General features: G+C 37.9%; 1 protein-coding gene across 1 annotated transcript in view; it reads right to left on the minus strand.

The window, feature by feature from the left end:
• The window catches only part of RABL3 (RAB, member of RAS oncogene family like 3), a 74993-nt gene that overhangs the window by 31134 nt on the left and 30160 nt on the right, over positions 1-13699 (minus strand). Inside the window, exon 4 of the mRNA XM_001363352.5 lies at positions 9598-9712. Coding sequence (XP_001363389.1) covers positions 9598-9712 — 115 coding nt within the window. The remainder of the gene's footprint in view (positions 1-9597; positions 9713-13699) is intronic.

Here is a 13699-nt window from a genome sequence, read left to right on the forward strand (position 1 = left end):
TTCCCTGGATATCCTTGATCTTTTGTTCTTCCAAATGAACTTTGTTATGGTTTTTTCTAAATCAGTGAAGAAGTATTTTGGTAGTTCAATGGGTATGGCACTAAATAGATAAATAAGTTTGGGTAGGATGGTCATTTTTATTATATTGGCTCGTCCTATCCATGAGCAGTTAATGTTTTTCCAATTGTTCAAGTCTAGTTTTAGTTGTGTGGCGAGTGTTTTGTAGTTGTGTTCATATAGTTCCTGTGTTTGTCTTGGGAGATAGATTCCTAGGTATTTTATTTTGTCTAAGGTGATTTTGAATGGGATTTCTCTTTCTAGTTCTTGCTGCTGAGCTGTGTTGGAGATATATAGAAAAGCTGATGATTTATGTGGGTTTATTTTGTATCCTGCAACTTTGCTAAAGTTGTTGATTATTTCAATTAGCTTTTTGGTTGAATCTCTAGGATTCTTTAAGTAGACCATCATGTCATCCGCAAAGAGTGATAACTTGGTCTCCTCCTTGCCTATTCTGATGCCTTCAATTTCTTTATCTTCTCTAATTGCTACTGCTAGTGTTTCTAGTACAATGTCAAATAGTAGAGGTGATAATGGGCATCCTTGTTTCACTCCTGATCTTATTGGGAATGCATCTAGTTTATCCCCATTGCAGATGATATTAGCTGTTGGTTTTAGATATATACTGTTTATTATTTTTAGGAATGACCCTTCTATTCCTATGCTTTCTAGTGTTTTTAATAGGAATGGGTGTTGTATTTTATCAAAGGCTTTTTCTGCATCTATTGAGATAATCATGTGGTTCTTGCTAGTTTGCTTGTTGATGTGGTCAATTATGTGGATGGTTTTCCTAATGTTGAACCAGCCCTGCATCCCTGGTATGAATCCTACTTGATCATGGTGAATGATCCTTCTGATCACTTGCTGGAGTCTTTTTGCTAGTATCCTATTTAAAATTTTTGCATCTATATTCATTAGGGAGATTGGCCTATAGTTTTCTTTCTCTGTTTTTGACCTGCCTGGTTTTGGAATCAGTACCATGTTTGTGTCGTAAAAGGAGTTTGGTAGAACTCCCTCTTTGCTTATTATGTCAAATAGTTTGTATAGTATTGGGGTTAACTGTTCTCTGAATGTTTGATAGAATTCACAGGTGAATCCATCAGGCCCTGGGGATTTTTTCTTAGGAAGTTCTTTGATGGCTTGATGGATTTCAATTTCTGATATGGGATTATTTAAGAATTCTATTTCCTCTTCTGTTAGTCTAGGCAGTTTGTATTTTTGTATATATTCATCCATTTCTCCTAAATTGGTGTATTTATTGCCATATAATTGGGCAAAGTAATTTCTAATGATTGCCTTAATTTCCTCCTCATTGGAGGTGCTGTCCCCCTTTTCATCTTTAATGCTGTGAATTTGCTTTTCTTCCTTCCTTTTTTTAATTAGATTGACCAGTACTTTGTCTATTTTGTTTGTTTTTTCAAAGTACCAGCTTCTTGTCTTATTTATTAAATCAATAGTTCTATCACTTTCGATTTTATTAATTTCTCCCTTAATTTTTAGGATTTCTAATTTGGTTTTCTGCTGGGGGTTTTTAATTTGATCGCTTTCGAGTTTTTTCAATTGCATTTCCAATTGATTGATCTCTGCTCTCCCTTGTTTGTTAATATGAGCTTTCAGGGATATGAATTTGCCTCTGATTACCGCTTTGGCTGCATCCCAAAAGGTTTGAAAGGATGTTTCGCCATTGTCATTTTCCTTGATGAAATTATTAATTGTTTCTATGATTTCTTCTTTAGCTAAACGGTTTTGGAGTATCATATTGTTTAATTTCCAATTGGTTTTAGATTTGGTTTTCCATGTACCATTACTAATCATTATTTTTATTGCCTTGTGATCTGAGAAGGCTGCATTCATTATTTCTGCTTTTTTGCATTTGTGTGCTATGTTTCTGTGACCTAATGTATGGTCAATTTTTGTGAATGTGCCATGTGGTGCTGAGAAGAAGGTGTATTCCTTTTTATCCCTATTTATTTTTCTCCATATGTCTATTAATTCTAATTTTTCTAAGATTTCATTCACTTCTTTTACCTCTTTCTTATTTATTTTTTGATTTGATTTATCTAAATTTGATAATGGTTGGTTTAAGTCTCCCACTAGTATGGTTTTATTGTCTATTTCTTCCTTCAATTCTCCTAGTTTCTCCATTAGAAATTTGGGTGCTATATTATTTGGTGCATACATGTTGATTAATGATATTTCCTCATTGTCTAGAGTCCCTTTTAACAAAATATAATTACCTTCCCTATCCCTTTTGATCAGGTCTATTTTTGCATTGGCTTTATCAGATATCATGATTACCACTCCTGCCTTCTTTCTATCAGTTGAGGCCCAGAAGGTCTTACTCCATCCTTTAATTCTGACCTTGTGGGTGTCAACCCGCCTCATGTGTGTTTCTTGAAGACAACATATGGTAGGGTTTTGGATTCTAATCCATTCTGCTATTCGTCTACGTTTTATGGGTGAGTTCATCCCATTCACGTTCAAAGTTATGATTGTCATTTGTGGACTCCCTGGCATTTTGATTGCCTTCCCTAATTCTAACCTTTTCTTCTTCGGCTCTACCTTTTAGTCCAGTGATTTACTTTGAATCAGTCCCCCTTGTCCCCTCCCTTGATGTTTCCCTTTTTAGTCCCTCCCTTTTTCTTCCCTCCCCCTCCCCCCTCTCTTTCCCTCCCTTTTTGTTCTCCCTCTCCCCCTCCCCCCCTTGGTTTTCCCTTCTCCTTACCCTTGTTGGGTAAGATAGAATTCAAGATCCCAATGGATCTGGATGTTTTTCCCTCTCAGAGTTGATTTCCCTGAGATTGAGGTTTAAGTAAACCCCCCCCCCCTCTCTTCCTCTCCTTCTTATAGGAGTTTTCTTCCCCTCCCCTTCCCCTGTGAATCTTTGTGTGAGAACCATTATTCTATTTGGTCTTTCTTTACCCCCTATTTATACATTACATTTTCCCCACATATTAGTATACATAGGTTGATATAAATGTAGTCCTTATAGAAGAGAGTTTGAGTAAAAGAAGATAACATTTTTCCCCTTTCCTTAATATTTACCTTTTCAGGTATTCCTTGCTCTTTGATTTTCGGTATCAAACTTTCCACAGAGCTCTGGTCTTTTCTTTGCAAAAAGTTGGAAGTCTTCTATTTTGTTGAATGCCCATACTTTCCCTTGGAAGTATATAGTCAGTTTTGCTGGGTAGCTGATTCTTGGTTGGAGACCCAGCTCTCTTGCCTTTCTGAAGATCATGTTCCATGCCTTACGATCATTCAGCGTAGAACTTGCAAGGTCTTGTGTGACCCTGATTGGCATTCCTTTATATCTAAATTGTCTTTTTCTGGCTTCCTGTAGGATTTTTTCTTTTGTTTGATAGCTTTGGAATTTGGCAATTACATTCCTGGGAGTTGTCTTTTGGGGGTTTAGTGTAGAAGGTGTTCTGTGAGCTCTGTCAGTGGATGTATTGCCCCCTTGTTCTAGAATCTCTGGGCAATTTTCTTTGATTATATCTTGTATCACCATGTCCAGTTTGGTGTTTATTTCTGGCTTTTCTGGGAGTCCAATTATTCTTAAATTTTCTCTTCTCCCCCTGTTTTCCAGATCTATCACCTTGTCGGTGAGATATTTTATGTTCTCTTCTAATTTCTTGGTGTTTTGGCTTTGCTTTATTAGTTCTTGCTTTAAAGCCTGGTTTTCTTTTACAGTTTGGTCAAACTGGTTTTGTAGATGCGTGAATTTCTTTTGCATCATTTCCCACTTTTCCTCCCAGAGGGCTTCCATCTTTTTGGTCCTTTCTGATTCAAATTCTTCATGTGTTTGTGGAGAGTTTCTATTTCCTTTGGAAGATTTTGGAGAATTTTCTTGTATATCTTCTTCTATCTGCTCTGTATTTTGTATTTTGGCTCCATAGAATGTGTCCAGAGTCGCCCCTTTCTTCTTATTTTTCTTGGTATTTTGGGGCTTCTGTGCTTCTGTAGAGTTTGTCATCTCTGAACGTGGAGGATTGGCTTTTCTTGTCTTTGTCTGGTGATCAGAGGCTTTAGTCCTGGGCAGATGTTGGTTCTAAGAGCTTTCCCTGGGTTAAACTGAATATGCCTCACTGGAGCTGGAATGGAAGGGTTGGACCACGAAGCCACACTCTCCCCCTGGCTCGATTTCCGGAAGTTGCCTTCAGAATCCCTGGCCGTGAGGCTGTTTCGTCGGCCTGCGGGGGGATGGGCTGCCGCTTCCCCAAGCTCCGAGAGCACAGACTTTCACTGAGACTTGGATAGCAGGATCCAGCCCGTGAGGCTGTCTTGCCCGCCCTGAGGGTTGCTGTTGTTTTGACCAGCTCTTTGCAGCGGAGGCCCCAGGCAGTAACTTTCACCCGGACTGGGACTTGGGTAGAAGACCCTGAGGGTTGTTGTTCCTCAGACCCTGCTCTCTGAGCCCGGCGCGGCTGCCGCTTCCGGGAGTCTTGGACTCTGCGCTCCTACCCCTGAGGTCCGAGGGATCTCGGGTTCTGGCTTTTAAGGGGAGCCGTACCTTTTGAACCGGGTCCAGGTCCAGGAGGAGGGTTCCCAGGGTCTGTGCTGTTGATCGTTTTGAATTTCGGCGCCTTAGGAGCTTCTAGTTTGAGATCGGTCGGGAAGGGTTTTCCGGAGATCTGAACTTCAGCTTTCTCTAAGCCGCCATCTTAACCGGAAGTCCTACATGGCTGATTTTTGTAAAAGCTTCATGTGGTGCTAAGAATATGTATATTCTTAAGCAGGTCCATTTAGAAGACAACATCGGCTTTTTAGTTCTAGTTCCTTCAGAAATGTGTACAATTTTATATTTTCTCTTTAGTTTATTCTTTGTTAAAACATCCAAAACGAAGAGCAAGATATGGAAACTTTTAGCTACTACTATAATTACTGACTATGTCTTCTTGTAGTTTAGGTAATTTTTCCTTTGTGAATTTAGTTATGGAGTTTAGAAGTTTAGTATCGATAATGATTTGCCGACTATAGTTCCTTCTAGCATAACAATTTATTTATCCCTTTTAAATTTTTGAATGTTTGTTTTTGCCTTGCCAGACAGTATTATCACAACTTAGCTTTTCTAGATTCAAATGATGCACGATAATTTTTTTCTACCTTCTCATTTTTATTCTATGTCTTTGCTTTTAAAATGTGCTTCTAAGAAAGATTATGGAGTTTTGTTTTCTTATCCAAACTGCCACTTTTTCATTTTCTTGGATTTCTTAAATCCATCATTTAGTTATGGGACTTATGTTTATAATTTTCTGTCTTTCTTTCTAATATTGAGTTGGTTTCTTGTTTCCAAATTAACATTTTTTTCTGTTCTTACTCTGAAAACACAGTATCACGTTTCTTTAGGTAGTTTAGCCCTTTACTCTTCCCTGCTCCCTTTTGTTAATTTTCCCCTTGTTTCTGGATTGTTGCTAGACTTATTGGTTCCTTTTTTCTTCCTTTTCTTCTTCACTTCTCCCTTTATTCTCAGCTGAGTAAAATTCCTCTTCCTTTCCTTCCCATCAACTTGTTTTCTTATTTAGTTTAAATTTTCATTTTCTGAGCCTTTTTCGAAAAACAAACATTTCTTTCCCTCATTCTCTTCATGATTAATCTTTTACTTCTGTCTATTCTAGACTTTGATTCCTTAATCTATGGAGTATTTGGACATTTTAAAATCTCTGTACCCCTTATGGAATTAAGGTTTGTAAGGTACATATTTTTTATTCCCTTTTTTAAAGAGTTTCCATGTTACTGTCTTGCAGATCCTACTCCCCACCCCTCATAGTATACTTTTTAGAAAAACCAATTCCTACAGCAGCTAAGTGGGAAAGTGGATAAAGAGCCAGGCTTGGAGATGGGAAGTTCTGGCTTCCAATCTGGCTTAACTGATTGCCTAACCCTTACCTTAGCACTCTTCTTTGGAACCAATACTTAGTACTGATTCTAAGAGGGGTAAAAGTTAAAAAAAAATCCTAACAGAGAGGTATTGCCCAATGGTAAGAATAGTCCTATATTCGAGAATGTGCAGTTACCCTTTGCCTTCCTCATGGCGATTTCCACACACACCTTCATTTTTCATGAAATCTCCATGAGTTCATGCCCTCCTTATTCCTGTGGGTGTTGCCTCCAGAATCTCTAACTTCATTTCTCCTGAGGCAGGTTTAGTGGTCTTGTTAAGCACCAAATGCCTGGAGATTATATCCAAAGGTCCCTATTTCTCTTTAGAGAATAACTCTTTTCCCTCATGAAAGTATCCTTCAGTAAAAATCAAGCACCTGTGAAATAATGAAACCTTAATGGTTTTCAAGTATTTCAATAGTTCTGTAGTATCTTTATATTGGAGATTTCTTGCAGCATTATTTACCTTAAAAAATTAAACATGATGCCTTATAATGTGTGCTTATGGAACACAAAGGCCACAAACAAAAAGGAAAAAAATGTTTTTCAGTCATGCCCTTTTCACTACCAAAGCAAAATTTCTGACTTTTTCAATGTCTCTTTGCTCGTTCATGTTCCCTTGTAGACTCTCTTCTTCCTAAGTAACTGTAAGAGTAATTTTCTCTTTATTGTTACCTTTTACCTCGATTGGATTTCATCTTGTTTCCATCTATCCTCTTCCTCTCTTCTCCCCTTTTATGCACCCTCCCCTTCTATAATTTAGTCCTACAAAAAAACACTGATCTGTGGGCAGGGTGATGAGGTTTAAAATTCACTAACATTTCAGGCTTGTGTTTTTTACCATCACTTCTGTTTGCTTTTAGCATCCACTCCTGCGCTTTTAGAAAGAAATATTTTAATAGACTTTCTGTTTTTCTCTTGTTGTCCCTTTCATTGTCTCATTTGTTTATTCTTTCTGCATAATTATCATCTGGGGTATTTACAAAGCAAATAATCTATTCAGTTCTGGTTTCTTTCTGGGAAGGCTCTAAATGCCTCTTTTTTATTGAATGTCCATCTTTTTTCATTATTGGTTAGGCTCAGGTTTGCAGGGTTTATCATGCTGGGTTGCATTTGAGCTCCTTTGCTCTTTGGAACACATTTCTTTCCTTCCTGCCACACCTGCCAGTGTGCCCAGAAAAGTCTTGTTGTTCAAATTTCCTTTCCTTTATATCTGAAGGTATTTCTCTTGGTCACTTCCAAAATTTGTTATTTGTTTTTGGAATTGTTAAATTTCAACACAACTTGTCTCAGGATTTGAAGCATAGAGGTTTTTTTTTGTTTTTTTGTTTTTTTTGATCATATACTGAATCTTCAATTAGCATAGTTTTTTCCTCTGTTTAGAAGTCTGGGGCAGTTTTCTTATAATGCTTCTTTCATTATAGTGTTCAGATTTTTTGACTTGATGGTCTAGTTTTCTAGGGTTAGTTGTTAGAAGGGAATTTTGAGATAAGCCCTGGGAAAGGATTCTGGGTAGGAAGGAATTGTGGGAGTCTAAAACGGAAAATAATTGAACTTCACTTCCTTCTTGGATTTCATCTGAGCTGGGAGTGGGTTTTGTTTCTCTCCCTACAATTTCAAGCCAAAGGAGGAGTTTTACTCTAAGAGATTCTCCCTAGAAAGTCAGGATTTCGTGGAGAAATCTTTAGCATCCAGGTAGAGTATTTACTTGGAGGAAACTAATTTCCCTGAGCCCAGTCTTCATCTGGGTGTGGTCCATCTACCAGAATTACTATTGGCTAAGGTTATCCAAAGTGTTTCATCTTGCTTAGTACAGTAGCCAAACCCAGAGGTTTCCCCCTTTCTTTCTTTATTAATCACTGGTAGGAAGATTAGGTTAAGTCAGATAGCCTGGGAAAGGGTTTTAGATAGCATAAGGAGGTGTAGGTAGGCCCTAAAGAAGAACAGGAGGTTCTTGGGACAGGAGGACTTGGGAGTCAGATGGAGGTAGTTTGAAGAGTGTCAGAGTTCATACCTACCAGTTCCCATTAAAATAAATTTTGTTTTAGAATGAAAGGGTTTGGTGCTTAATTGGCCCTGAGGAGTTCCTAGATGGGTTAAAACATCTTACATCCTTCTAGAACACTTCCACATTACAATGTTATCTGTAATCTTTCAGATATATACATTTCAGGGGCAGGTATGTGATTCAATGGATTAAAAGCTAGGCCTAAAAAAATAACGGGAGATCCTGTATTCAAATCTGGCCTCAGACACTTCCTAGCTGTGTGACCCTGGGAAGCTCACTTAGCTTAGCCCTTACTGTTCCTCTGCCTCGGAACTAATTGATTCTAAGACAAATGGTATAGGTTCTAGAAAAAAAAATGTATATATTTCCCGTTGACATCAATATGTTTTGCAAGTATGAAGACGGTTTTTTCTTTTTAACATGACTGCCTTTTATTTTTCCTTTTCCAGATTGTCCTTCACTTGTATGAATTTTCATTCCCATTCAGTTATTTTCTTTTGTTTCTTTGATAAGACTTGCTACCTTGTTTTCAAATTTTTCTATTCTGGCTGTTATTTCTGCCATAAGTCATAAATCCTGCTTTTACAATTCCTATTTCATTTTTAAACCATTCAGGAACCTCCTGCTGAGGTTCCAAACACTCTTGGGAATCCATAGGCTCCTCTGTCTCATCAGATATTGATTCATTTTCTTTTGTCCTGCAATATTCATTCATAGATATCTGGATTTTTTTAGCTGATCTGGAGGCCATATTTCCTTTTGTTATTAGTATCTTATGCCCCAGATCTTAGACTAGTTTTTCTTCCTTCTTAGATTTCTGATCATTTCTATCTTTTTTCCTTATTTTCCCATATTGCTCATTTTCTGATTACTTCCTTTTTGATAGTTTCTGGGAATGGGACCTCAAAGCTATCTCAGTCTCTTCCCACAATGGGCAATTCATGTTTCACCAGTCCCAAGGGATTTCTGGGGGACAGAACTGGTCCTAGCTCCATGCTTGGCTCTTTCCCTATGGCTCAGTGGAGAATTACACACTCACACACACACATATCCTCCTCTAGTTTCCTATATCGCTCAGTCCTCTGGCTAAGTACAACTGAAGTACAGTGTGCTGCCACACTGTAGTCCTGGCAGGAGAAGCTCTTGCTTTTTTGACTTTCTGTGGCACAGGAAGAAGGGAGGAGAGGATACAAGTAGCTTCAGAAATCATATCAGAGTATGGTGGGCAGTACGGCAAAGGGTGATGAATAAAGATGTTAGTTCTCTGCTATTAGTTCACTGGATTAATTACCTCATTAGGGTTCTTGGTATCCTAGACCACGGAGATAGCTAAAATTGCTTTACTATCTCTCAGACCTAATTCTCATTTTGGAGAGGTCAGAGAGGTTATAAGGATCTAGTCCTCTTGGTGGCATCACCAACCATTGTCTAGCCTCCCTCTTGCTGGCCTTGTGATATCCAGTTATAAAACTTACATAGTCATTAAAAAAAAAAAACAAAGCTTTACAAAACCAGCCAGGTTTTTTAAACAAAAAATGTATAAATGTTTTTACAGAATATATACTTCAAGGCACCTCAACCCTTGATGCAATAGGTAAAAAAGAAGCAATCTGAAGTTCAAGTAATTTCTTGTCTAGAAATTATATACTTACCCATTGGTAACTAAGACTCCACTTGGAACCAAATCCTTGTTGACAGCTTCTAAAGACCAACGATACAAATTCTGAGATGACTTCTTATTTGTTAAGTCATGGACTAGAATAATGCCTAAAATGCAAAAGGGAAAAAAAATACCAATGATATCATGATTGCTTTTATGTCTGAACTTCATTAATTCCAATATGAAATTGCTTCATGAATTGAAAATTAAACTTAAAAAAGGTTCCTTCACAAAAAAAAAAGGTGCCTTCTGGACACAGTGGTGCCACCAATTCCAAATGGGTGAAACATCAAGGGCTATTTGTTTGCATGCTATTTGCAGGCCATTTCTGAATCTCATTATAGCAAATTCAAGATATGTGTTATTACTTTTTTATGAATCTGAAGATGAAAAACAAATCTGAATGAAGAGAACAAATGAACCCATTTGGGGAAATATGTCCAAAACATAATGAAAGAATGAGAAAAGGGTATTAAGTGACTTCTCTGATGACTAAGATTAAAGGGTTCAAACAAACAGAAATAATTCAATTTAATGAACTTTAAGTGCCTACTTGATACAAAGCATGATCAAAGAAAAAAAAATCAAACTGTCCTTGAACTTGAGTGACTTGCTTTTTACTAGGAGGATACAAAGCATACAAAAATAATAAATAAAAACAAATCCAGAAACTACTCTTCCATCTTCAAGAACAAAGAAGAAAAATATGCAGATTGGCCTATCAAGACCAGTTTCTTTTTTTGAAACCAGGAACATATGCTTTACTAATGAGAATTTTGCCATGTTTTTTAGTATTTGAATGTAAGTCTTGGAATTTAATTCAAACATTTATTAAGCTCCTACTATGGAAAGAGCAGTAGGGAGTGAGTAGTCAGGAAGACTTGAATTTGAGTCTCCCCTCCGGCATATGCTACTCTGTGGCTCTGGGCAAGTCATTCTCAGTACCCAAAGAAGCTCTCTCAACTGTATGTGGCAAAGAAGGCTAGCCTGCACCACTGAAGTAAGTTAACCAGTGAGAGTTCCTATATGGGAGACATCACAAATGATGGCTGACAAGGCAGATAGCCAAGTGTTCCTATTATCAGGTCAGATTACTGTTATAGGTGATGACCCATTATAACAAGCTGACAAAATCCAAGCTTCTCATTTCTTGTAGAGCCCAGGGTATGATTTGCCTCTTCTCAGATTTGGTAATTGTTTTACTTTATATTTTCTCAGTACTTCTATAACCTTCTATATCTTGATCATTCACTTACTTATATGCTGCCGTATTGTTTTATAGTGATTCCATGTATATTTAATGCCTCCAACTTGTCAGAGGCTGGCTTGGTAGGCCATGGGGTACCAATGTGATAATTCCTATCTTAAAAAAAAAATCCTTACCTTCTGCTTAAAATCTATACTAGGCATCAGTTCCAAGGCTGAAGAGTGGTAAAGGCTAGGCAATTGGGGTTAAGTAACATGCCCAGGGTCACACAGCCAGGAAGTATCTGAGGCCAGATTTGAACTCAGTGTCTCCTGTCTCTAGGACTGGCTTCTCTATCCAATGAGCCACCTAACTACTCCTAATTCCTGGGTTCTTATGTAAGTTTCTAAAAGAGGAGGGAACTTTCCTTTACTTTCTTATCCCTGATAGCATTTTCCTCTAAGCCTATACATGCTGCAGATACTTGGACAAACACTTCTTGTATGCACTATAAAAAGCAATGCATTCTACCAAAGGGCTATAAACCTCCTGGGAAACCATTGATACCTGTGATACCTGGATAACTACAGGTCAGTAGTAGGTTCCTACAGCCAGCAAATCCATGTCAACACCTGAAACTTAGCTTCAGGGTACCTTTGGTTCCCATTAAAATCTATAAACATATATTAAATGTCTAATAATGTATGCAGAACATTGTGCTAGATCCTGGGAAAGGTACCAATCCTAGATAAAACAATCTACATAAGGAAGACATACTCAAAGAACTATATTACAAAATAGAGAGATGGGAAGGTAAGTGCAAGATGCAGAGCTATATGGAACCTGAAAAGGAAGAAATCATTAGTGATTGGATGAATAAGGGAAAGACACATGAAGGCAGCTGCATCAGAACTGGATTTTTATTTATTTTTTTAAAAAACCCTTACCTTCTCTCTTAGACTTGATACTGTGAATTGGTTCCAAGACAGAAGAGTGGTAAGGGCTAGGCAATGGGAGTCAAAAGATCTGCCCAAGGTCACACAGCTAGGAAGTGTTTGAGGTCAGATTTCAACCCCAGACCTCCCATCTCCAGACCTGGCTCTCAGAGATATCCATTAAGCCACCTAGCTGCCCCCTTGAGCTGACTTTTAAAGGAAAAACAAGAATTCAACTAGCATAGGAAAAGAGAGCATGGTTGCTTAGACAAGGAGAAGGAAGGTACTCCAGGTACTGGGGACAGCATTATCCAAGGTAATAAAGTATGGGGGGGGGGGGAGGCATGTACAGGTGGTAGCTAGCAGTGCAACGTACCTGAAATATGAAAAGGGAAACATTACAGATAAAAGTTGGAAAGGCAGGAGAGGTCATATCATGGAAATTTCTGCATGCTAACTTTCAACTGAACTTTATTCAGAAGACAACATTGAATGACAGGTCCAAATCTATGTATAAGGAAAAATAGTGAGGCAGTGGTAGTAAGGATTAATTGGAGGGTAAATTCCTGAGATTAGAAGCAAGAAGAACCCAGCAATGAGAATGGAGAAAAGAAGAGAGCTCAAGGGATTTGGAGAGTTTGAATGAAAAAAGGCTTTTGTAATTAATTAAAATAAATCATGTGAAGGACAGAGGAGAGGGAAGGCAAGGATAAGGTTTCAAACACAAGAAGTTGGATAAACAACAGCCTTATTGACAAAAAAAAAAATACTGAGGAGAAGTAGTTTTTGAGGAAAGATGCGATGCTCAAATGTTGGTCTAAAGTATTGGTGGACAGACACATCCAGGTAGAAATATTCTCTGGGCATTTGAGAGGATGGAGTTGGGGCTCAGGAATCTGCCAAGAGGAGATAATGAGACCACCAGAAGAGAAAAATGCCAAACAGACAAGGACAAAATCTTGGAGAACATCCACATTTAAGGGTACATATGGGGGGAAATGGTAAGGATCCAGTGAAAATATTGGAGCAGGAGCTGATGAAGTTTCACTAAAGGAGAAGCAGTAGAGTATTTCTGATGCATTGGAAGGGAAAAGAAACCAGAAGGAAGGGGTGGTCAACAGGGCCAAATGCTGCAGAGAAATAAAGAAAAAAAGGCTTCAGATTTGGCAATCAGAAATTCATCACTGACTTTTGAGAGTACTGTCAGCAGAATGGTGAGGATAGAAACCAGCTGATATAGGAGGGAAGATGAAGAGGGAGGGCATGATGAGGATTTGGGGTTATCAGATGTAAACAACTTTTTTGAGAAGTTTGGCAGTGAAAAGAAAGAGCGATGTGAAAATGAGATCTAAAAAGGTCATAGGAAAGTTTTTATTTTTTAAGAACTAAACTTCATGGCATTTCTACTTTCCTTCTTTTAAAAAGTGGTAGGTCCACATGTGTGGTATATCACATGTTTTTAGACTTTGTCTACAAGTTTGTCATTTTTGCAGATCCCCCTCCCCACCCTCTTTTTCTTTAAAAATAAAAAGCTATTATATATGGCATCTTTAAGGGAGAAGAACACTAAGAAAAATTTTGGTGGTATAAAAAGATGCCAATAAAAATGTATTTTTAAAAAGAATTAAATCTCATTTTAAACTTACGTTAAAGTTATGAGAATGATATAGATGGAAGCAAGGGCAGCTAGGCGGTTCAATGGATAGTGCTAGGCCTGGAATTCAAATCCAGTTCAAATCCAGCCTTGCACATACTGAGGCAAGGTAAATGGTTTGATGTTATAACACATTTAACTAAATTCAGAATCCAAAAAACTGTGCCAGTCCTTGTGTTGCAAGTTCAAGCCAAGTACAATATGCATTTGTGAGCAAATAGGCGTTACTGAATGGATAGGGTCACCTGACATCCTATGGAAGATCATCCATATTCCCAGTGCACATTAGGTAGGCATCTCATACTTGGGGAATGAAAAA

The sequence above is a fragment of the Monodelphis domestica genome, chromosome 4 (genome assembly GCF_027887165.1).
Source record: "Monodelphis domestica isolate mMonDom1 chromosome 4, mMonDom1.pri, whole genome shotgun sequence".
Taxonomy (NCBI): domain Eukaryota; kingdom Metazoa; phylum Chordata; class Mammalia; order Didelphimorphia; family Didelphidae; genus Monodelphis; species Monodelphis domestica.